This window comes from Nilaparvata lugens, chromosome 5, assembly GCF_014356525.2.
Source record: "Nilaparvata lugens isolate BPH chromosome 5, ASM1435652v1, whole genome shotgun sequence".
In the NCBI taxonomy this organism is placed as follows: Eukaryota; Metazoa; Arthropoda; class Insecta; order Hemiptera; family Delphacidae; genus Nilaparvata; species Nilaparvata lugens.
In genome coordinates, this window is record NC_052508.1 from 2,751,020 (window position 1) to 2,773,639 (window position 22,620).

At 33.1% G+C, this 22,620-nt stretch overlaps 2 protein-coding genes across 4 annotated transcripts; one reads left to right on the plus strand and one right to left on the minus strand.

The window, feature by feature from the left end:
- Positions 1 to 305: 305 nt before the first annotated feature.
- On the plus strand, positions 306 to 12,734 carry LOC111064514 (5'-AMP-activated protein kinase subunit beta-1). Of its 3 annotated transcripts, XM_039429701.1 has the most exons (7): positions 306 to 722; positions 1,992 to 2,158; positions 4,355 to 4,448; positions 5,151 to 5,268; positions 6,053 to 6,165; positions 6,970 to 7,122; positions 12,435 to 12,734. In XM_039429701.1, exons 1-6 carry the CDS (start codon positions 549 to 551, stop codon positions 7,114 to 7,116), a joined length of 813 nt encoding a protein of 270 aa, XP_039285635.1. In that variant the 5' UTR covers positions 306 to 548; the 3' UTR covers positions 7,117 to 7,122; positions 12,435 to 12,734. The 3 variants fall into 3 exon arrangements, with proteins under 3 accessions (XP_039285635.1, XP_039285634.1, XP_039285636.1); XM_039429700.1 differs by lacking the exon at positions 12,435 to 12,734 and having other exon boundaries at positions 6,970 to 8,006; XM_039429702.1 differs by lacking the exons at positions 306 to 722; positions 12,435 to 12,734 and adding an exon at positions 791 to 1,056 and having other exon boundaries at positions 6,970 to 8,006.
- Positions 12,735 to 14,107: 1,373 nt separating this feature from the next.
- LOC111064513 (UDP-N-acetylglucosamine--dolichyl-phosphate N-acetylglucosaminephosphotransferase) lies at positions 14,108 to 22,537 on the minus strand. The gene is made up of 7 exons (XM_022352263.2): positions 22,192 to 22,537; positions 20,781 to 20,895; positions 18,549 to 18,765; positions 17,507 to 17,738; positions 16,094 to 16,282; positions 15,035 to 15,263; positions 14,108 to 14,325 (listed from the first exon to the last, which is right to left on the minus strand). Exons 1-7 carry the CDS (start codon positions 22,359 to 22,361, stop codon positions 14,251 to 14,253), a joined length of 1,227 nt encoding a protein of 408 aa, XP_022207955.1. The 5' UTR covers positions 22,362 to 22,537; the 3' UTR covers positions 14,108 to 14,250.
- Between the last annotated feature and the right edge of the window lie 83 nt (positions 22,538 to 22,620).

The window sequence follows — 22,620 nt, forward strand, 5'->3', positions numbered from 1 at the left end:
AACCTAAAACAAACACCAAACACTTCAATATACAGAACGGTCCTATATTAGCCTACATTGTTTTAATAGAAAGAAGATTTGGCAAGAGTTTATATTGGAAAATTTAATATTATTAAATGAATAATAGACAGAAAATTTCAAGCTTGAATATAACTCATAGCTTTTCAAAGTGCAGTTGTTTACTTACAGGAAGTTTACTCTTATAGGTTAACTTTGAAGAGAAAACTGGGAACAAAATATTATATCGATTACGATAACTAAGTAGAATAAAAGAGATTAAAACTCAATCTCAAAAAATGTAACAATGAAATTTAATATTTAATCTCTAAAAATGAAATAAAATGAAAATTTTATACAAAGTTGAAAACTGGGTCAATAGGTTTTTAGGTTAGAGTGGCAACACAGCTGATTGAATTTCACTCATATTGCACGAAAGTCACGTGAGGTTCATCTCATACCATACCAATATGGCGTCATAATTTGTGAGTTGTGTGATGATTGTGTTGTAAACAAAGATATTGCCTGTCATTATTTCTTATAATTGAGTTATGGGAAATGCAAGTAGTAATGCCGGACGCGATCGAAACAAATCTGGAGATAATCAACCTCCACATTCCCCCACTAAAGACGAACAGGCTTTCGTGTTTGATAAAAAACCGACCACCAAACTTGTTTTTCAATCTTCACACGACGATGAGGAACCGTATTTTACAAAGGGCCAGGTAAGTAGTAGTCTCCTGAAGGAGTTTACCTTGAATTTATTCTAGAAGCAAAATAATAATCACAAGTCAGTGCAGAGCTGATAAGTCCTCTACACTACATTAGTATGGATTGTTGAGGCTAAAGTAGAGGTCATTGCCAATATTGTGAGTTTCCATTCCAACTGCAAATTTTAGTATCAAGCAGTTTAATAATTTACTATGAAAAATGAATAGCTCAAACTACACTCTTGGTGATTGTAAAATAGTTATATCTCCTCCTCCTCCAGCTAAAAAGACTCCCTCTCGTCTGAAAGAAAGAAAATGGAACTCCCTCAACAATCTACCCACAGCAAAGGTATGTTGTAACCTTTACCTGGGTACATTATTACCTACATCATTTGTTATACAAAATTGAGCCATTCCCAACCTTTCAAATTATAAACAAAATAATGTATGGCCATTTATACAATTCATCATAATTATTAATTTTTAAGAGTGGTTAACTCTTACAGAGCTCAAATCATAAATTTAAATTTTTCTATGCCCATCACATTTTGCATCAAATATTACGCAAATATGAGCTATTTTTTCAATTTTAACATTATTTGGCTCGATTTTATTGTAATACCTATAATTACAAATACTCTCTTTTCACTAATCATCCACTGGAAAAAAATGTTTCTAATTGGGTCAAATCTTTTTCTACATAAGCCTGTAGCCTACTTCAGTTGATTGAAGAAACTACATTTTTGAAATTAGTACAGGTTTACCCTGCATTAATATATACGTACATTAAGGTGGGTTTTGGTTTGTGCCTAAATTCCGTCGTCGACCACAAAAGGTTAAGAGTATTTCTAAGATTGGGTGGATTTCAATTTTCTGAATAACCTAAAAAGGTCATAAGATTTTGTTCAATTATGTTTTAAATTGGACTTTTAAATGGCAATTTGCTGATATTAAGTTATTCAAAATGTTTTGACTCTTAGATAATAGACTCAAATAACAAAAAGTTATTTTATCAATTTATTTATCACAATTGAAATTTGGGCAATATAAAATTGTCTTTAGACAACAATGCCTGTCGTCTTCGACGTCGGAAATTCACGCACAAATAAAAACCCACCTTTAGAGGAGGAGGTAAAATCTTGGTAGGTACCTAGGCTATTCGCTATTTGAGAGTCACTCAACTCAATGTCAAACGTCGTTTGGATAAGTAGCCCATAAGTATAGTAGGCAATTTTGATGCACAGATTCATTTTCAAGTAATAATTTTAAAACTTTTCATTCAAGGATAATGAATTCGGCATTGCTCCAAGGCAGCGCTCGGCCACCGTGTCAGAAGGCACCAAGGTCAATGAAAAGGCACTGCCAACTGTATTCAAATGGGAAGGCGGTGGAAAAAATGTCCTGATCAGCGGGACATTTTCTAACTGGAAAACTATTCCAATGGTGAAAAGGTAAGATAATAATTGTGTATTTCCTAAATAAATAATGCAAAACTTACTTGAAGATATGACTATTATGTTTAATACTTATGTACCCTGCCAGGTTTTCTTTACTATAAACTATAATTGCTAGGCAATTGACGTTTTCACACTTTCCGGCTCCTCGACGGCAAGACAGGATAGGAAGCTCTCTCATTGGATGATTAGGTTGACTTATTGAGAACTAGCCAATCGGAGAGCTTCCCGTCCTCTCTTATCGTGCCATCGAGGAAATGTATGAAAACGGCCATCGGCCAGTGATGAATGATTTAATTTATTGGAAAAAAAAATACATTGTAGTGAATGTAGTTAATCAGTGTGGATGCGACAGGCACACTGCCCAAAACCGCACTCCACACAAAATAATACAGAAGAAGGAAAAAAACAACTTATACAGAAATTAAACAAACTTCAGAATTACATGCTAAATCTTGAAATAAAATACTAATTATTTATATCATTATATTCGTATTGTACAATATAAATAAGTTTAATTAGAATAAGAAAAAAAAGAATAAGTTCAATATAAATAAGAAAAAAAAGATTTGACTAATTAAACTGAACAAAATTACAAAGAAAATAATAAAATACAGAAGAAGTAAGGTAAAGATATATATTTAGAGATAGATAGCAGAAGAAGAGAGGGGAGAGAGAGTGCTTAAAGTTGAAAATTGACAAAAGAACTAATATTCAAGTAATATAGAGCATGATTTAATAAAGGTATTAAAGGACGGATTGAAGAGATCGTTATCACGAGATACTGTGTTTAAAAGTTTCATGGATCGATTGATGGGTGAGTTATAATCCTGCAACGTTCGAGATCTTGGTACAAAAAACGAAAAATACCTCCCACGAGAAACAGTCGGCACATAGAAGCCCATGATAGCTGTAAAGTTGTGCCCTTGTGCCTGGTTCTCACAATTATGATATCACAACTATTGGATGTTGAAATTTCAATCATGTTCGCTAATATAACTTGGAAGTCATTATTGTAAATGTTTTTATTTTTCATTATTCTGTGTTTTAATTTTTGGTTCCCTGTGGTAAAATATAGAATATCAATATTGCCCTACTATATTACCCAACCTTTTCAATACCAATTTACAATATGAAGGATTAATAGTAAATAAAATATTTTGTCGTTGAAAAACCTCAACATTATTTTAAAGTACACAATTCCTTATTCTAGTTGCTAGACTTTCTATGAAGAAAAGCATGTTTAAAGCTAATTCTGTTAGTATGCAAACTGATTTGATCTTCAGAACTAGTATCCAGATTAATTGGCAATTTTAGGATATATATGGTGTCATACTTGTAAAAAATTGTAACAGCAAAAACAGAACCTGTCCATCACAATGGTCAAACAGACCACATATTGTAGTTGATCATTATGTGGGTAATAATAATATCGTGTTAATGATATGTTTATATTATTATGATGTGGGTGACATGACTGTCACATGTTCTCATCATGATCAACTTCAGTGTGTTAACTATTCGAGTATCTCTTTAAAACATACTTTAACCTTCCTACAGTCGCGCTGTTGTAAAAAGTACAACAGTGTAAGATTTTTTGCTGCACAAAACTATTGAATGGGGTGGTGTCAGTTAATGAGTCACTGATGCATTACAAAACCTTTCCCTCATCACTCCACTGAGTTGCAGTATCAACCGAGCAATGGTTCAGTCTTTGGGTGCCATTTAGTCGCGACAGTGCATAAGTCGCACTTAGATAGGGAAAGACTGTAAACGAACCAATAACGCAGACTTGATGGCTTTGCTTGATGTACCTTATTGGGTATACCACTTTTCTATAGTACCTATAGTGTACCACTTTTCAGTCCTACATTCAAATCTGATGATTTGAATATATCCACTGAGCGCACCCTTACCGAAAAAAACGTCTTCAATGCTAGGAAATAGTCCCTCACCTTCGATAAGAGTATAAGTCAAGATTCTTCCTTCCTCGAGTGGGAGTCTACTTGTTCTTCCCACTGCAGCGTTTATGCATTGGACCTTACTTATAAGAAGATGTGGCTTTTGGACACCATAGAGAGCCTTTTTTGTGGAGAATATTCCTTGTGAAACCCTTTGTCCTTATCTCGTGAGTCAGTATAATCAGTCTCTAAGATGAATCAATTAAATCTAAATAATTTGTTGTATTTTCAGTCATGGCGATTTCGTCACAATCATTGATCTTCCCGAGGGCGAGCATCAGTATAAATTTTTCGTCGATGGAGAATGGAAGCATGACCCCACAGTGGTAAGTTCTCAAATTGACCATAAATATAATGCTGAAATATCTCAGATTCAGCAACTTGAAATATGTTCATGTTTCTTTTACCAAGTATGAGCTTTCCGTGGATAAAGCGGCTGTTATACTACATCTGTACCTACTTTATACTTCTCTCCCTCTTAATCATAACCAGAAATCTGGATTGACTGTGTATGTAAGTGGACCTGACCTGGTCCTTGTCTTAGGGGTGACGTATGAGTTGAGTCGAAAATAAACACTTATTCACGTTTTTAACTTTAGTCAGACATAAAGAGCAATTAAGAATACATAATTTGTCAACTTTTATCAAGTTGGTCTTGTCTTTCAAAGTTATCGATTTCAAATTTAATGTATCTACTTATATCGATGGTAAATCATCACTGGTTTAGATAATGTTTCTGTTGGCCTCAAAATATTCGTGTTGTAGACATTTTATAGGATAGTAATTGTTAAGCAGACTGAAATGATAGCACTGTTGTCGAGATTAAATATCAGGATAATTTGTGAATTGCTAGTCCTTTTTTAAACTCTTACAATCTAATTGATATGCTAGGTGAATTTCAAGGTAGTTGATGTAATTTACGGTTGTGTTGAGCAATGCTTATCAATAAAAACATTCTTGGATGATACTTTTACCAATGATCTTAGTGCATTCGTAGTTTGTACATTCGATTTGTTGTCATTTTTCAGAGAATCATCGATAACGGAATGGGCTCAAAAAATAATTTAGTGACAGTCAAGAAGAGTGATTTTGAAGTTTTCCAAGCACTGGCTATGGACAGTGAAAGTATATCTTCCAACCAACAAAGTAAGTTACAAATTATTTACGATAGTTTGCTACTCAGTATTTCAATTCTTTACTAGTAGCTCTTTATTGAAAGAGTGATAGGATTGCTCTATTACCAAATTTCGAATTCATTTTCACCATGCGTTTGAATATAAATTCAACGAATTGCTCTATTTCTATAAATTTGTTGATTATTGTGTAAACTTATAGTCAGTAGATTGTAGTAATGTATTTCAAAGATGAATCACATAAGACTTTCAAATTGAAAAAATGTTCAAATTGAAGTTTAACAATAATTAATTATTAATGCGATGAATTATTTCAACGTATTTTCATTACTGAAGTACTATATTGTTTCATAATACGGTGACTTCTGACTTGTGAGAGATGCCCTTACACCTTACTAGCAAAATTATTAACATACAAGTTTTGCCGTTTCAACTATCTCCTGATTTTTAATTTTAAAAAGTCTCAGAGAAATCGGATAGAAGGAGTAGCTAGTGTTTATTGATGTATGCCAGAATGTTTTTATTTACAATATCTCTTTGGAGATAACAGGTCGACTGCCTCCTCAACTTAGATCATAATGATGTCAAAATAATAAATTATGATATATAATGAAAATGCTCATGCATAATTATATAATTAAACTATAATATTAAAAAATAATAAAGTAATTAAACTAAAACTTACTATTAAATAACGATGAAAAAGAAAAGCATTACTCAAAATGTCTTATTAATATACTAACAAAAATTAGTAATATCATGTTTATCACTGTTAATTGCAATTCCATATTTTTCAGCTGAATATTCCCAAGATATTCCTCAAAGTAGGCCATGGGAAAAACCATCAGGTCCTCCTATACTGCCTCCTCATTTACTGCAAGTCATCCTCAACAAAGATACTCCTTTATCGGTAAGTCAACTTTCATTATTTTGAAGCTTTTCAACTAAGATCGGCGTTGTTCTAGAAATATATCTCTCAACAAACTATATTACATAACATACCTATTGAGGTTTTTGATTCTCGCTGATAATTCCTAGTAACATGAGTTTTAGCCTTATTAATAGTACAACATTATGATGAAAGGTAAGTAAACTAGTAACTTATTATCTTGAATCTTTTCAACTAAGGTCGCAGTTGTTCTAGAAATATATTTCACAACAAACTATATTACATAACATACCTATTAAGGTTTTTGATTTTCGCTGATAATTCCTAGTAACATGAGTTCCTGCTTTGTTAATAGTGTAAAACATTATGATGAAAGCTGAATGGATCTTCATCTAGTTGACTTCAAACTCTACCGTAAAGTAGAGACAGTTTCTTATGCAGTAATATGTTTCAGGCATCTCACCAGCAATTATTTCGATTTTGGAGTTGAAACTTATATTGTTTAGTGTAGTGGTGTTATTCAAATTTCCATCATGTACCGTATTCAATAATGTTGATACTTCAAAAATTACTCTAAATATAATAACTTGAGTGTATCTGAAATCGCAAATAACTTCATTATGCTGCAAAATATTGTCATCAACGTAAATCTATGGAACTGTTTATCTGTAGTAATTCTGATTTGTAAAAAGTGCTGCAGATGTTCATTTTTAGTTTTTTTTAAGTTCGACATTTTTCTTGCACCACATTGTTAACATTGAATTTTTATCAATGAGTTTTCCATTTTTAGGGGTTTTTAGTAATGATTCTTTGTTTTATTTGCAGTGTGAACCAACTCTTTTACCAGAACCAAATCATGTTATGCTGAACCACTTATATGCTCTGTCAATTAAGGACGGAGTAATGGTGTTGAGCGCAACACACCGATATAGGAAGAAATATGTTACCACCCTTCTCTACAAGCCAATTTGATAGTTGGTGAAATATTTTCGTTGTAAATTGCCGATTTTATTGTGTATTCTGGTAGCTACAGGGTAGACTCGAAGAAATATTGATGTATAATTATAATGTTTCGAGAAATCTGTTGTAAGCAGTGGTGATTTTTCGATGTATAGTTGTTAAGAAGGTTGTTGGAAAAATTGCTGTTGATATCCAATCTAGTTATTTTTGCAATTTTATTTACAATCTAGTTATCTTAACATGGATATTTCCTCTAATTATGCCATAAATATGTTTAACTAACATTGAAGAATATTTTTTTTACCCCTTTATTAGGTTAAACTGAACCATTGTCGTTTTACACTAACTCTACCATCCTATTAGAAATTTTCAAACAGAAATCGACTTTACCTATTTTAAATGTTTTTAATCGTAAATTGACCAGGTATAGTTCAATTTATGGTTGGACTGCTACCTTCATTTTTGCTATAATATATATAAATATTGTGATGTCTATTACTATGGCTTAGATAAAATATGATCTGCTTATTAGTTGGAGCTCCTAGTTATGCTTACAATTTTTATATGGAAAATTCTCTAATGATCATTATTATTTTGTTTCATCTTCAATAATATTTTACTATATACTTTCATGAAAAATAAATTTTTCAAATAGCTATTATCAGTGAATATGCTCTACTATATTTCTCATATCTTACTACTCTTTACATTAGATTAAGTTCTGTGTGTTTTTTCAACAAGTAATTACTTTCCAAAGTGAGGAGCTTTCTAGTGATTAATTATTTTTGTAGTATTTTAATATTTTGTGTTCTATCTAGATTAAGTAATTTAAGGCGATTTTGTTATTCGTTGTATCATTTTAATAGTATTATGAATTAATTAATAAATGTTATCATTCATAATCCACGTAATTTATTTCCTCTTTTGTTATTACACAATCAATTTACTTCTCAAGTTCTCCGAGAAAAGAAATAAATAAATCATGGATTGTTTCTCATGATCATAATAATATTGGTATTTACCAGTATCACAGGGAAATGATAACATAATAGCATATTATGCTATATTTTCTCTATGAAAGTATTAATCATAATGAAATTATTATTACTAATAGGTTTGATAGGCCAGAATTAAATGAAGCAATCAATTCGACAAACAAATCAATCCATAATACAATCAACAGCCTAAAAAATAAGAATTCTAAACAACTGGGGATTTGTTTTCTAAATGAAAGGCTGAAAAGACATAACTTCACTAATCATGGGTTGCATCTAAATCGATCTGGCAAAGTAATCTTTTGTAATAGATTGGCAGAGCTGATTGAAAGCCGTTTGCAATCCTCTGGTTTAAAAACAGTCAAAAAAACAAATAACGATTTTTTAGTAAATTGGCTCAAAACAGGGAAAGGGAAATAGCTACAAATGCTAGAGATAGAGTAGCACAAGATGGTAAGGTTTTTAGTATTTATCATCAAAATATTCAGTATCTTCGCAACAAAATTGACAGATTAGAAGTATTTCTTAAACAGGAGGATCCTGACATTGTTATTTTCACAGAGCATGGCTTAAAAATAAAGGAAATAAATCAAGTTAGGATTCCAGGCTATTCACTGAGATCAGAATTTTGTAGAATAGCTCATAGAAGTGGTGGTGTATGTATATTCACTAGCAATGCTAAACATACCCAAACTTATGAACTGGATTTTGTTAAGAGATTTTCTGTTGAGATGGATTTAGAGGTGACGGGACTAAGGTTAAAAATTGATGATCGATTTGAGGTAGCAGTGTTAGGTATCTATAGGTCACCAAATGGAGACTGGCAAAAATTTTGTGAGCTGCTCCATACACTTTTGGAAATTACAACCGCTCGTTTCACAAATGTTATAGTAGTAGGAGATTTCAATACCGATTTTGCCAGGCAGGATAAAATGACAGAGGATATTAGAGATATTATTAATATGAATAATTTAGAAATTAAGGTCCACGAATATACAAGAGTAACTCGAACTTCACAGACAATTATTGATAATATCCTCACAAATATAGAAGGTTGTAATGTCAGGTTAGGTAGCTCAGATCTATCAGATCATAACTATCAAATTTTAGATGTTAAGTTGCAGGGCCAGAATCCAAGCAGAAAAAAAACTTTTGTGAAAGAAATTCAGCAATATGAGCTAGGAAATATAAATTGTTTGAAGCAGGAACTGCTTCAAGAAAATTGGAGTAGTGTTTATAACAGTTGTAACCTAAATTACAAATATAAGCAATTCATTGATACTCTAAGATTTCACATTAGTGTATGCTGTCCAATAAAAAAAGTCAAAGTAAAAAGTAAATTAAACAAAGTAGATGAATGGATAACTGAAGATATCTTACTCAAAGAAATATTGTTAGGGAAGCTTATGAGGAATTTAAATTAGTGAGGGATGTTCCGAGTGAAGTCAAATACAAATGTCTAAAGAAAAACTATGCAAAAGAAGTGAGGAAAGCTAAGTGTAAGAAAACAGCTGAAATATTAACAACTAGTACCAATTTTAACTCTGCTGTTTGGGAGGTAATTAATAGAAATAGGAGAGCAGCTCAAAAAGATACAGTTACTAATGTCCCTAGGATAATCGATGAACATGGAAATTATATGGATGATAGTATAGACATTTGTAACTTTTTCAATAAATATTATCAACAGGTTGCATATAATCTCCAAAAGTCACTGAACACTAATACTTATAATACAACTACATTAAATGCTGAGCCAATTGAAAAGGTATTTAAATTTCATCCATTATCAAGAGATGAGTTGTCAAGAATAATAAAAAATTTGAATAACAAAAAAACAGTAGGATTGGATGGGGTCTCAAGCAAAATTTTAAAAGAATGTGAAAATGAATTACTGGACCCTTTATTGCATCTCCTTAATACTTCACTAGAGCAGGGTATTTTCCCTGATGATCTGAAACAAGGAAAAATTTTGCCAATTTTCAAGAGCGGTGATTCTGAAAGAGTTGAAAATTATAGACCCATTAGTATTCTAAATGTAATAAGTAAAATTTTTGAAAGAGTAGTTTTAAATACCGATTTTGCCAGGCAGGATAAAATGACAGAGGATATTAGAGATATTATTAATATGAATAATTTAGAAATTAAGGTCCACGAATATACAAGAGTAACTCGAACTTCACAGACAATTATTGATAATATCCTCACAAATATAGAAGGTTGTAATGTCAGGTTAGGTAGCTCAGATCTATCAGATCATAACTATCAAATTTTAGATGTTAAGTTGCAGGGCCAGAATCCAAGCAGAAAAAAAACTTTTGTGAAAGAAATTCAGCAATATGAGCTAGGAAATATAAATTGTTTGAAGCAGGAACTGCTTCAAGAAAATTGGAGTAGTGTTTATAACAGTTGTAACCTAAATTACAAATATAAGCAATTCATTGATACTCTAAGATTTCACATTAGTGTATGCTGTCCGATAAAAAAAGTCAAAGTAAAAAGTAAATTAAACAAAGTAGATGAATGGATAACTGAAGATATTCTTACTCAAAGAAATATTGTTAGGGAAGCTTATGAGGAATTTAAATTAGTGAGGGATGTTCCGAGTGAAGTCAAATACAAATGTCTAAAGAAAAACTATGCAAAAGAAGTGAGGAAAGCTAAGTGTAAGAAAACAGCTGAAATATTAACAACTAGTACCAATTTTAACTCTGCTGTTTGGGAGGTAATTAATAGAAATAGGAGAGCAGCTCAAAAAGATACAGTTACTAATGTCCCTAGGATAATCGATGAACATGGAAATTATATGGATGATAGTATAGACATTTGTAACTTTTTCAATAAATATTATCAACAGGTTGCATATAATCTCCAAAAGTCACTGAACACTAATACTTATAATACAACTACATTAAATGCTGAGCCAATTGAAAAGGTATTTAAATTTCATCCATTATCAAGAGATGAGTTGTCAAGAATAATAAAAAATTTGAATAACAAAAAAACAGTAGGATTGGATGGGGTCTCAAGCAAAATTTTAAAAGAATGTGAAAATGAATTACTGGACCCTTTATTGCATCTCCTTAATACTTCACTAGAGCAGGGTATTTTCCCTGATGATCTGAAACAAGGAAAAATTTTGCCAATTTTCAAGAGCGGTGATTCTGAAAGAGTTGAAAATTATAGACCCATTAGTATTCTAAATGTAATAAGTAAAATTTTTGAAAGAGTAGTTTTAAATAGGTTATTGATGCACCTGGAAGAAATTAATTTCATATGTGATGAACAGCATGGGTTCCAGAAAGGGAAATCTACTAAGACTGCAATAGTATCCCTTGTTGAAAGACTAATAGATATAATAGATTCAGGTGAGAAGGCAGCCGCAATATTTCTTGATTTATCCAAAGCTTTTGATTGTGTGAACCATAGAATATTATTGGAAATACTAAAAACTGTAGGTGTGAATGGTATAGAACTAAAATGGTTTGAATCATATCTCATAGGTAGAAACCAGTGTGTTGAGCTTACCAAGGTGGATGGGAATGAAATAGTAAAAATTAAATCTCAAAAACTGGAGGTCCAGGCTGGAGTACCTCAAGGCTCAATTCTGGGTCCCTTACTGTTTCTGTTGTATGTGAACCAATTACCAAAAGAGTTAAAAGATCACAGAGCTCTGTTGTTTGCTGATGACACATCGCTTATCTTTAACAATTATTTATTAGATAGTCTAGAAATAAATGCTTTTACTGGAGTACAGTCAATTGTCCAATTCTTGAAGCAAAGGCAATTAACAATAAATAGTAAGAAATGTCAATTCCTACAATTCAAAAGTAAATATAATTCAGTAGAGGATAGAGAAATAAATGTGTTGTAGAGGAAAATGAATTAGACCAAGAAGATAAAGTAGCATTCTTGGGAATTTTATTGGACAGGAAATTAACATGGCATCCTTACATTGAGAGGATATGTAATAAGATATCATCTGGGGTATTTGTCCTGCGGCAGCTTGCTAGGCTGAATGATAAAAAACTACTGTTAACTGCTTACCATGGACTTATACTATCTCATATTAGGTATGCTATTTTAGTATGGGGTAATTCATCTCAACAAAATATGGACAGGGTGTTTAAGATTCAAAAGAAGGCACTCAGATGTATAGAGAAAGTGAATAGGTTAGACTCTTGTAGGCCTTTATTTAAAAAGCTTGGTCTATTAACTGTGCCATCTTTGTATGTATATGAAGTTGTAATGCATGTGAAAACGAGTGGTGTGATCCAGAACCGATATAGGAAGAAATATGTTACCACCCTTCTCTACAAGCCAATTTGATAGTTGGTGAAATATTTTCGTTGTAAATTGCCGATTTTATTGTGTATTCTGGTAGCTACAGGGTAGACTCGAAATATTGATGTATAATTATAATGTTTCGAGAAATCTGTTGTAAGCAGTGGTGATTTTTCGATGTATAGTTGTTAAGAAGGTTGTTGGAAAAATTGCTGTTGATATCCAATCTAGTTATTTTTGCAATTTTATTTACAATCTAGTTATCTTAACATGGATATTTCCTCTAATTATGCCATAAATATGTTTAACTAACATTGAAGAATATTTTTTTTACCCCTTTATTAGGTTAAACTGAACTATTGTCGTTTTACACTAACTCTACCATCCTATTAGAAATTTTCAAATAGAAATCGACTTTACCTATTTTAAATGTTTTTAATCGTAAATTGACCAGGTATAGTTCAATTTATGGTTGGACTGCTACCTTCATTTTTGCTATAATATAAATAAATATTGTGATGTCTATTACTATGGCTTAGATAAAATATGATCTGCTTATTAGTTGGAGCTCCTATTTATGCTTACAATTTTTATATGGAAAATTCTCTAATGATCATTATTATTTTGTTTCATCTTCAATAATATTTTACTATATACTTTCATGAAAAATAAATTTTTCAAATAGCCATTATCAGTGAATATGCTCTACTATATTTCTCATATCTTACTACTCTTTACATTAGAACAAGTTCTGTGTGTTTTTTCAACAAGTAATTACTTTCCAAAGTGAGGAGCTTTCTAGTGATTAATTATTTTTGTAGTATTTTAATATTTTGTGTTCTATCTAGATTAAGTAATTTAAGGCGATTTTGTTATTCGTTGTATCATTTTAATAGTATTATGAATTAATTAATAAATGTTATCATTCATAATCCACGTAATTTATTTCCTCTTTTGTTATTACACAATCAATTTACTTCTCAAGTTCTCCGAGAAAAGAAATAAATAAATCATGGATTGTTTCTCATGATCATAATAATATTGGTATTTACCAGTATCACAGGGAAATGATAACATAATAGCATATTATGCTATATTTTCTCTATGAAAGTATTAATCATAATGAAATTATTATTACTAATGTTTCAATTTTTAAGAATATTCTACATACTCAATCTCAACTTAATTTATTCAGTTGTCAAAAGCAGTTGAAACTAAATTTATCATTCTGATTGAAGCAGCTTTTTGGTGATGACAATGCCTGATTGGGCAATTCGTTTGCGTGTGGGTGTGGAAGATGAGCATTGATATAAGAGGTTGCCAATAATTTGTTGAATCATTTATTTCTTTGAAATCGAGGCTTCAAATGGAAAATCAATGAAATGAGCAGACAGCTTTGTCAATAACCCCACTCATGAAATAAATCAACTAAATAAATTTGAGTCTCAATATTAAGCAGTACTCGTATTATTGAGAAAAATATGAGTAGAATCTCTAATATTACACTGATGATGATAATAGCATAGATATAGCATAAGAAGATATCCCATGGTTTATGACATTGTTTATGTTCCAAATTTATGCTACTATTTCTGTATGGTACTATCCTACATTTACTAAGATTCATTGAAAATTTTACTTGAGAATATATCAATCTTTCAAAAATAAGCAAATAACTGAAGCTTAAAATACCATGATCTGAGGGAAGGGATTGAGACAAGTAATTACTGCAATCGGAAACTTTGGTATAATAATATTAATAAATTACTTTTCAACTTTGTTCGCAGTCTTCAAGGTACCTAGGTACATTTTCGAATACCCTTGCAGGACATTCGAATATCAAATGAGGATTATTCACGATTTTTTCTCACATAACTGGCACGTCATAAAAGTAGGAAGCCAAAGGGTAGCGGATCATGAATGCTAAACAACTGCATGAAACCTGAAACAGAAGAGATACAGTTGAGAAGAAAATGAGTTTGAAGACACATTTCAGGATTTACTCTAAATGGAAAATTACAATACAGTAATGAAAACGTAACTTACATTTACAAAAAATGTGAATTTTATAACGATTTTAGTAAAATTGGGGATATTTTTGTGATGAACTATCACAATAAAACTTAGGCTAAAAAACGTTTTCAGATCATACGAAAGAAGTGAATTCCATTATTTTCAATATACTTGATATAGAAAAAATCTTAAATTATACTTAGGCCTATTGTCAAAATTCTTGGATCTAAAACGAAATGAAAACATTCTTTATTAGGCGGAGTTAGGACTTTTTAGTCCTCTCTACAGTTGAAATTCCTCAGCGACAATTCAAGCCGCGACAATTTATATTTTAATCCGCAAAACCCTAATTAAAATATTCAAGTTTTCATTTATATTGTTCCTCATAATATGACTATTCCGAAAGGCGAAGCACCCATTAGAGTTTCTCCCAGTGAAATTCAGTATTGAATAAGTTATTAAATTTTATTAGCAAAATCTTTCAAGAGAAGGCTATAAGTAAAACTAAAATCTCTTATTTATTTTGTAATCTATTATCATAATTGGATTTGGAGTACAGTATTCATGGTATCTATAACCTTTAAATTCTAGAACCATGTATAATTCTTGGAAACTGGAAAACAAAGTAAATAGTTAACCTGAACAAGGAGAAGCGCCATAGTCAACTTATCCTCTCGCATCGGTCCACACCAGATGAGAATCAAATTGATGAGTGTCATGTTGTTGACTTGAGCCATTTTGCCTTCATCCTGTCTGTCGATGAGGCCAAACACAGAAAATACCTTCAGAATAAAACGATTTAGGAAAGGCATATTCTCGGTTGAAACTTGGAAACGACTCGCTTCCAGCAGACCAGCTTTGTTCAACCTAGAGAACAAAGTCAATATTAATTAATTATTATAATTGTAGTGAGTAAAGTGAAGAGAATAGAAAAAGGTTCAAACCCTGAAATATGATAATTCATTTATTTGTAGATTTTGTACCAAAAAGTTTACAAAAGTTCAACTGTACCAGTTACAGTTATAACAATAAATGGGGGTTGACACCTGACTCGTTAAAAAACTGTTTCAATAATTTCCGAAGAGAAAATAATTGACCGAGCGAAGGTTTGGAAGGTGAAGAATCAAATATTATTTCAGACCCATTGGTTGAGTTCAAAGCCACTGATCAATTCCATCGGTTTTTTTTACGTTCAGTAAAAAACCTGATAACAGATTAGTGATCACAGATGAACCACAGAATGGAAAGTCGGCTAGTATCTTGACGCCATAATCCGTCATCTTGAAAGAAAGTGTAGCATTGTAATACAGCAGTAGTTTTAATTTCTAACAAGATGATGCAGTCATGTGTCGTGGTCTTGGTGCACTCAAATCTTGGTTAGATTGATACCTTCCATTTTGTGTGTATTCTGTGGAAATCAAACTTAATTATGTTTAATTGTTGGATAGAATGTAGGTTGATACAACTTTTAAATATGATATAGTATGAAAATTCTCCAAGGGAGTTGTGAATTGATATGTTTTTCCAAGTAATTATGAATTGAATACATGCATTCTCTGGGAGTGATGACCATATATGCCTGAGATTGTGCCTGTGTAATTGGGAGAAAATATAATTCTGAACACTGTGGTATGAATAGAAAAAAGTAAACAGGAAGAAAATATTGAACATTCAAAACAAACTTATTTGAATCTCACCTGGGCATTCGATGCCTCGGACATGGAACGAAGTGGAAGAGTTGCGGCACTGAGTAGATAAAATTGAATATTTGAGGCACAAAGAAAAGCATCATAGTTTTGCTGAAGTGTCCCAGAATGCCCACTGCGGCAAACGTCATTCCAGCGAAGTAGCAGAATGTATCGCCAACAAATACCTTGGACGGGTACCTGTGGAAACATTTCAACAAATCATTATTACAGTACTGGCAGCACAATTCTCGAGGATACTCAATCAATTTTGAATATAAGCTCATTTAATGCCAATGTAAATTTAATGATCAATTTAAACGGAATGATGTATTTGAATTAATTGCTTATAAATGACTGACAGTTAAATGGTACAGCTAAATATTTAATATTATATACTATGAATATTATTTGAATCCTATTAATACAGTTTAGGTCAATAAGGACACAGACTAATTTTATGCCATCATAGGTACTCATGATTTTGATCAACTCAACAATCATAGAATTTTCATATTTTCCAGTAAAATTTCTGTTGGAATTGAAATTTATTCTGTATTCTTTCTATCCACAATATTATCTCATTTCGACAGTATTATCTCTTTCCCCTGATTTCTTTATGCACTATTTTGGCTATCTCCACTCTGGTGTGAAGTGGAAAAAGAGGCTCTTATTGCCTCAAATTCATCTACAAAAAGTATAATTTTATTAATAAAGGAAGGTATGAGGATGAATATGAGCTTGTTTTCATTTTTTAATCAATTTATCTTAATTTATTAATTAAAACGAATTTACTTTGTTCGCAATTCAAAGTTTACGCAACAATAGAAACCCAACCAAATGCCTCATCCAAATGAGTCCGTGGTGTAATAATTGGTAGCGACTCATGAAGGAAGGTTGTGAGACCGAGACCAAACTAATTTTTTTCTGGAAATTTTCAAATTTGATGAATATTATCCACGTAATTTTGACAGAATAATTAATTATTATTTTATGCTTTGATGTTTCCTGGATAGGCTTATGAGGTGGTTGCATTCTAGAACACAAAATTTTCGAAAGTGCAAAGCACAGGTTACCTGCTAGTATAATGTGTAAAAATGTATTACTGTCAATTAATGTCAACTGTTTAAATTGAAATTTTTTCATATAGATTCATATATATACCGAGGATGGTTATAGACCTATTTCAAAAGATACATTTTGCATGAAAACGACTTGATATTGACTGAACCATCAATTTATTAAAACTATCTGAGAGACTAGTTTTGTTTGTTACACCATTATCAATCTCTAGTCAACTAGTTCTAGACCTTCAAATGAATAAAATGTAGTATTGACTTCCAATGGAACAGGATCTCCGCCTTTATGTTATCCATCAGATACTAGTTTAAGAGTATTTTATACTAAGGAGTATTTTTTACTCACCAATTATGTTTTAGTAGAGCAGCTGTGGCGGCAATGAAAGGCAGCATGAGGTAGAGTGAGAACTGATGTGTCTTGTAGAGAGGCCCAGCCAGTTCGATGAAATTGAAAACAGTGACTGAGCAGGCGATGACCAGGGCTTGCCCCGCCTCCAAGCCATTCACGCCCGCCAGGATGTTGATTGCATTCGTACAGAACACGGTCGTCAGTAGCATATACAGGTAGTAGAACATGCCTGCAAAAGTTCAGTCGATATTAGTTCTGAGACTAAATACTAATAGCTTAACACGCTCTGTCTCTCTGTCTGAATACTCTGTTATTTCACTCATCACCTTGAACCATTACCATAGGTAATTTTCAACTTCTGTTTCTACTGTAAATATTTTGAAAGACTTAAGTAACCTTTATTTCATTTCAAGACTATTAGTTTTAACACTTCAAGTTCTTAGGGCCGGTTTCCGAGCTCGGGATTTAGCTAAGTTCTAGATTTTAAACAGCTGGAGTCAGAAAATTGGCTTTCCGAAACGGGGCGTAGTTGCAAATCACGTTTAAATAAATTTCGAAAAACTAGAAAATTGAACAGTTTTACTCATAGACATTTCTTGGAAAATTCTGCTAATAAATTTAATATTTTTATACAAAACTGAATAAATCAATTGCCCGGCCAAATAAGTGTACAATCTCACTTTTACAACAATACTTGAATCAAGTACTGTAGTATAAAATAAATATACACCTTATCCTTCAATAAGATTTTTAGATCATTGACCAACATTTCAAGCTAAAATGAAAACTTTGGAGGAGATTCAATTCTCGGTGTTTCGGAACCCACATGAATCCTTGAATCTATTGTTTTTTCTTTGCTGCTTCCGAACCTACCTGAAGTGTATTTAACTCTAATAGTCACTTATATAATATATTTTTATGAAAACAGTAATGAGCTGAACACTACATACAATATTAAGTCTAGCTTCATATGACCATTATCCTTAAAATATTTAATACAGTCGAGTGGAAGGTGAATGAATGTGGGAAAATATCTGACCTAGATCAACCGAAGCAGTTGCCAGCCAAGCTCGAGCAGGTATGGGCACTATAATGATGGTGGAGTTGAAATTGACAAAGTAGACCATGAGGATGGGGAGTGAGGCGACAGAGGGGAAGATGAGCTTGTAGCGCCATGCCAGGTCGAGAACGTCATCTGCGAAGCCCAACAGCAGCATGCAACAGATTGACAGCATGGCCGCTATCAGCTCCACAAACTGAAACACAAATCGCCAAACATAGAGTGAGTATTTATAATAGGATTCAACCGAATCAAACCTTCCATTACAGTTATGTTAGTATTATTCTTATTCATTCTTTTGCTGAGGGTGATGCTCACATGAGCTCTAGGCTTGTGTGTGGGTAATGATGCGGATGATAATGATAGATGAATGGACCTACAGTTTTATTGTTTATTGTTTTTGAAGGGACGGATTCAAGGATCCAAAGGTTCAAAGAACCCCACACGTCAACCGAAGCTTATTATGTTAGTTAGGCAAACCAATAGGCCTACCTGTGATCTTTACAAGAACCAGGAGTTTTCCCTATACTAACATCCCATTCATTACCCGGTTGCTTGTTACAATCCAGTGTGATATGCTTGGCAGTCTCTTCAGACTGATTAGTCCTCGTGACCTACGTGAGTTCCACTCCTGGCCTACTTTGAAGGTCCTACCTCTGAGGAAGGGGTGGCCAAGTTGCCTCTAGGGCACCCGGCCACCCTTGACTCAGCCTCTTGACCCACAATTATTGTGCCTGGAGTTTCACCCATCTCTGGTCTCTTGGGTTTTCTCTTTTTTCCCCTCCGAAACTTCGCTGGGTCAGAAGCCTCACCTCTCCCAAGACGTTTTGCCTAAATGGCCGTCCTTCTTTGAGCAATGGTGAGGTTTGGTCACTCCACCCAAAACTCGTGACCTACGTGAGTTCCACTCCTGGTCTTTATGTAGGTCCTTGCGCTGAGAGAGGAGACGCCAAACTGCCTCTAGGGCGCCCGGCCACCCTCGACTCAGCCTCTTGACCCACATTTGTGCCTGGAGTTTCACCCATCTCTGGTAACTTGGGTTTTTCTTTTTGCCCCACCGAAACTCTGCAGGGTCAGAAGCCTCACCTCTCCCAAGAAGTTTTGCCTGAATGGCCGCCGATCCCGTGGGTTTGAAGGCAAGGCAACTTCTGGAGTTGCCTTGAGGTCCATTTTAGTCGCCTCCTACGACAAGCATGGATACTGTGGGTGAATTCTGGTTTTCAACACATTCTTGAGTACGATGATCGACTCAAAGCTCCCCCCCAACCCACAGGGGTCACCAACCCTTTTAGGTGGTTCCGATCCACCGGGAAGTGTTTTAACAATTCATGAATCATATTCAGAGAAGTTGGCTCAAGCGGTCATCCTTCCAACGGGAGTAGCAGGCGCATGATTCTTGACTTATCTAAGCGATAGCTTATCAGCGCGACCACTGAGTCAAACAGCTCCTCGATATATAAATATGAATTGCTAAAACGTTAGAATTATTGACTGACTTAATAGCTACAATCTTAATATTGTGAGTATATGATATCGTATGTGAATGATTAAAATAGTCTATTACTATCATCTTGTTCTCAATGTTATTTCTCAATACTTTACTTATCAAGTAGCCTATTTGGAACAGCCAAACTTTCATTATATCCTGCATCTAAGAATCCCAATACCTTGAATAATTTATACTTGTAATCAGTTTGCATGTTACCATCAAGAATTACTGAAATAGTTTATTCTACACTCTATGTTATCACTTTAAATTCATATTGAACTTATAATTAAAAAACAGTTTTGAAATGGAAACGCTTACTTTTCAGCAGTGAGAGCGGTTCGACCTATAGTTGGTTAACTTCAGACTTAGGGAATATTAATACCCTGAAACGCCATCACTGCTAAAAAGTGTTTCAAAACTGTTTTTTGATTTGAAGATCAAGTCAATAGTAGGAAAAAACGGACAATTCATTACACAGTCAATTTATTTATTTCTCCTTATTTCAAATTTTTTGCTTTCTTCTAGTATTGATTGAAATTTTTCATTGTTAATAATTACGGTAATCAGTATACTTTGCTTGGGTGTCTTTCCCCTCTGCTACATTCTATTTTTAAATCCTCGTTTTCGTTCAATTCTTTCTCGAAGAAGTAAGTAGATTACACAGTTTATGTGAGAGATCTTTGATCATTTCAAACATTTCAGGTATATGAACATTTACCAACCTCATGATGCGGGAAGTTATCATCGCTGATGAAAGTTCGTCCGAAAGGTACAGGGATGAAGAAGAATAATGCCAACAAATAGATGCATCCTACAACCACACCAAATGCTTCGGGGCTGAAAAATAGATTTTTAATCACACATTTTTTATTTAAAATTCCAAAATAGTATTGAAAATAGAAAATAAGATTCAGGAATATGAATTGGTAATATAGGTATTGTTGAATTTGATAAGAGCTATGAGATACGATTAGTTAATGATTACCACGGCTTACGTTTTTCTTGTTCAAAACAAACTTAAGACAACTGTTAGCAGTTGAATTGAGTTTTGAAATCACAAAAAATTCAAGGCATCCAATCCTTCTTAAAAACGATGGCTTGAAATGTCATTACAGTAAAATGTAAATTTATAGCTTTTGTTGGTGGGGAGACCTTTGCGGAAAGGGACTCCACCTCTTTATAAGGATACCTTATACCTTCTTCTTTATAGATTACCCACACTTGTAGGATTTATGGCGTCAAATCATAAATAAAATAAACAAAAACGAAATCCGCTAATTGATCAAGATGGCAGTGATCAAGTTCAAATCATAAAATTATTTATCATACAAGGTCTTGCTCTTTGACATAATGGAAGTTTAGCTTGATAACATTTGAGACAGGTCATCATTCACAGATTCCTGGACATCGTAATAAGCCCTGCTTCTCAAAAAACCGGTCACAGCTCTCTCGAACACGCTGACGTCCAACTGCTTCACTCCTGAAAGCAACCTGTTGAGCGTAGTGCTGAGCTTCTATAGCATATCCGCGATCTCTAGAAGCACATCCTGGGGACGTCAAACAGTTCTCGACGCCTAGTGTTGTGGTGATGCATATCAGTCTGAGTCAAAAAATTTTGTTAGTTTTTATTGACGTACCTACATGAGACAGAAAAGAAGAAAGTGTCTGATTATGATTAGAATACAGTCTAGCAAAATGGGCTTGCTATGAGCAAGATGTTCGCTTCAGTAATGATCCTGGCAGCCCGTATTTGCAGCTTCAGTAATTCCACAAACTTGGCTGAGTGACCCCACATGAGTAGAACGTAGGAGAAAAGTGCATGATACACCATGACCAAATATGCCTCCGTCTCATGTCCCCTCTTTTTGATCAAAAGGAAACGATTCAGGACAGTCTCTTGGCCAATTGCTGGTCCAGCATAAAGCTTAGAAGCTTCTCAGAATCCTGATCATGAGACAGACTTTGCGTCAAACTGCAGACAATGTTTTGTGTCTTTCTCTCATTTAGATAAGAACGATTTACCAGGAAACAAAGTAAAAATAAATGAATTGATTAGTATCTAACAAATTAAGCCATGAACAATCTTACTTGGATATGCACTTACCATGGAAAAGAGAATAAAAAGAAACTTACACTTTGCTTCGAGACTGTTTGTTGACATCTATACCAAATAGATTAGCTTTAAGAAATTTATCAGTTAACTTTGGTATCAACCGCACTGTCATACAGTAAACAAGAATAGATAAACATAAATTTATCACCAGCGGTAACCACAAATCCAAGATTAATACGTTTTGATTCATAGTGACTACTCATTTAAGAAATGGGTCAGTTACACAATATCATTGCTATATTCATAAATTTTCAATTTGGTAACTTATCACTAAAAACTTTTTCTTGTAATGATAAGAGACACGAAACATAACAGATCAGCATAATTTTTAGGTTAGGCATTTGGAATCTTGACAACTTCATCTGCAATGTTGACAACTGCTGATGCAAAAATTCTATTTGAAAAATTGATGATTATCTTTCATGTAATACTTATGTTAATTGAACAAT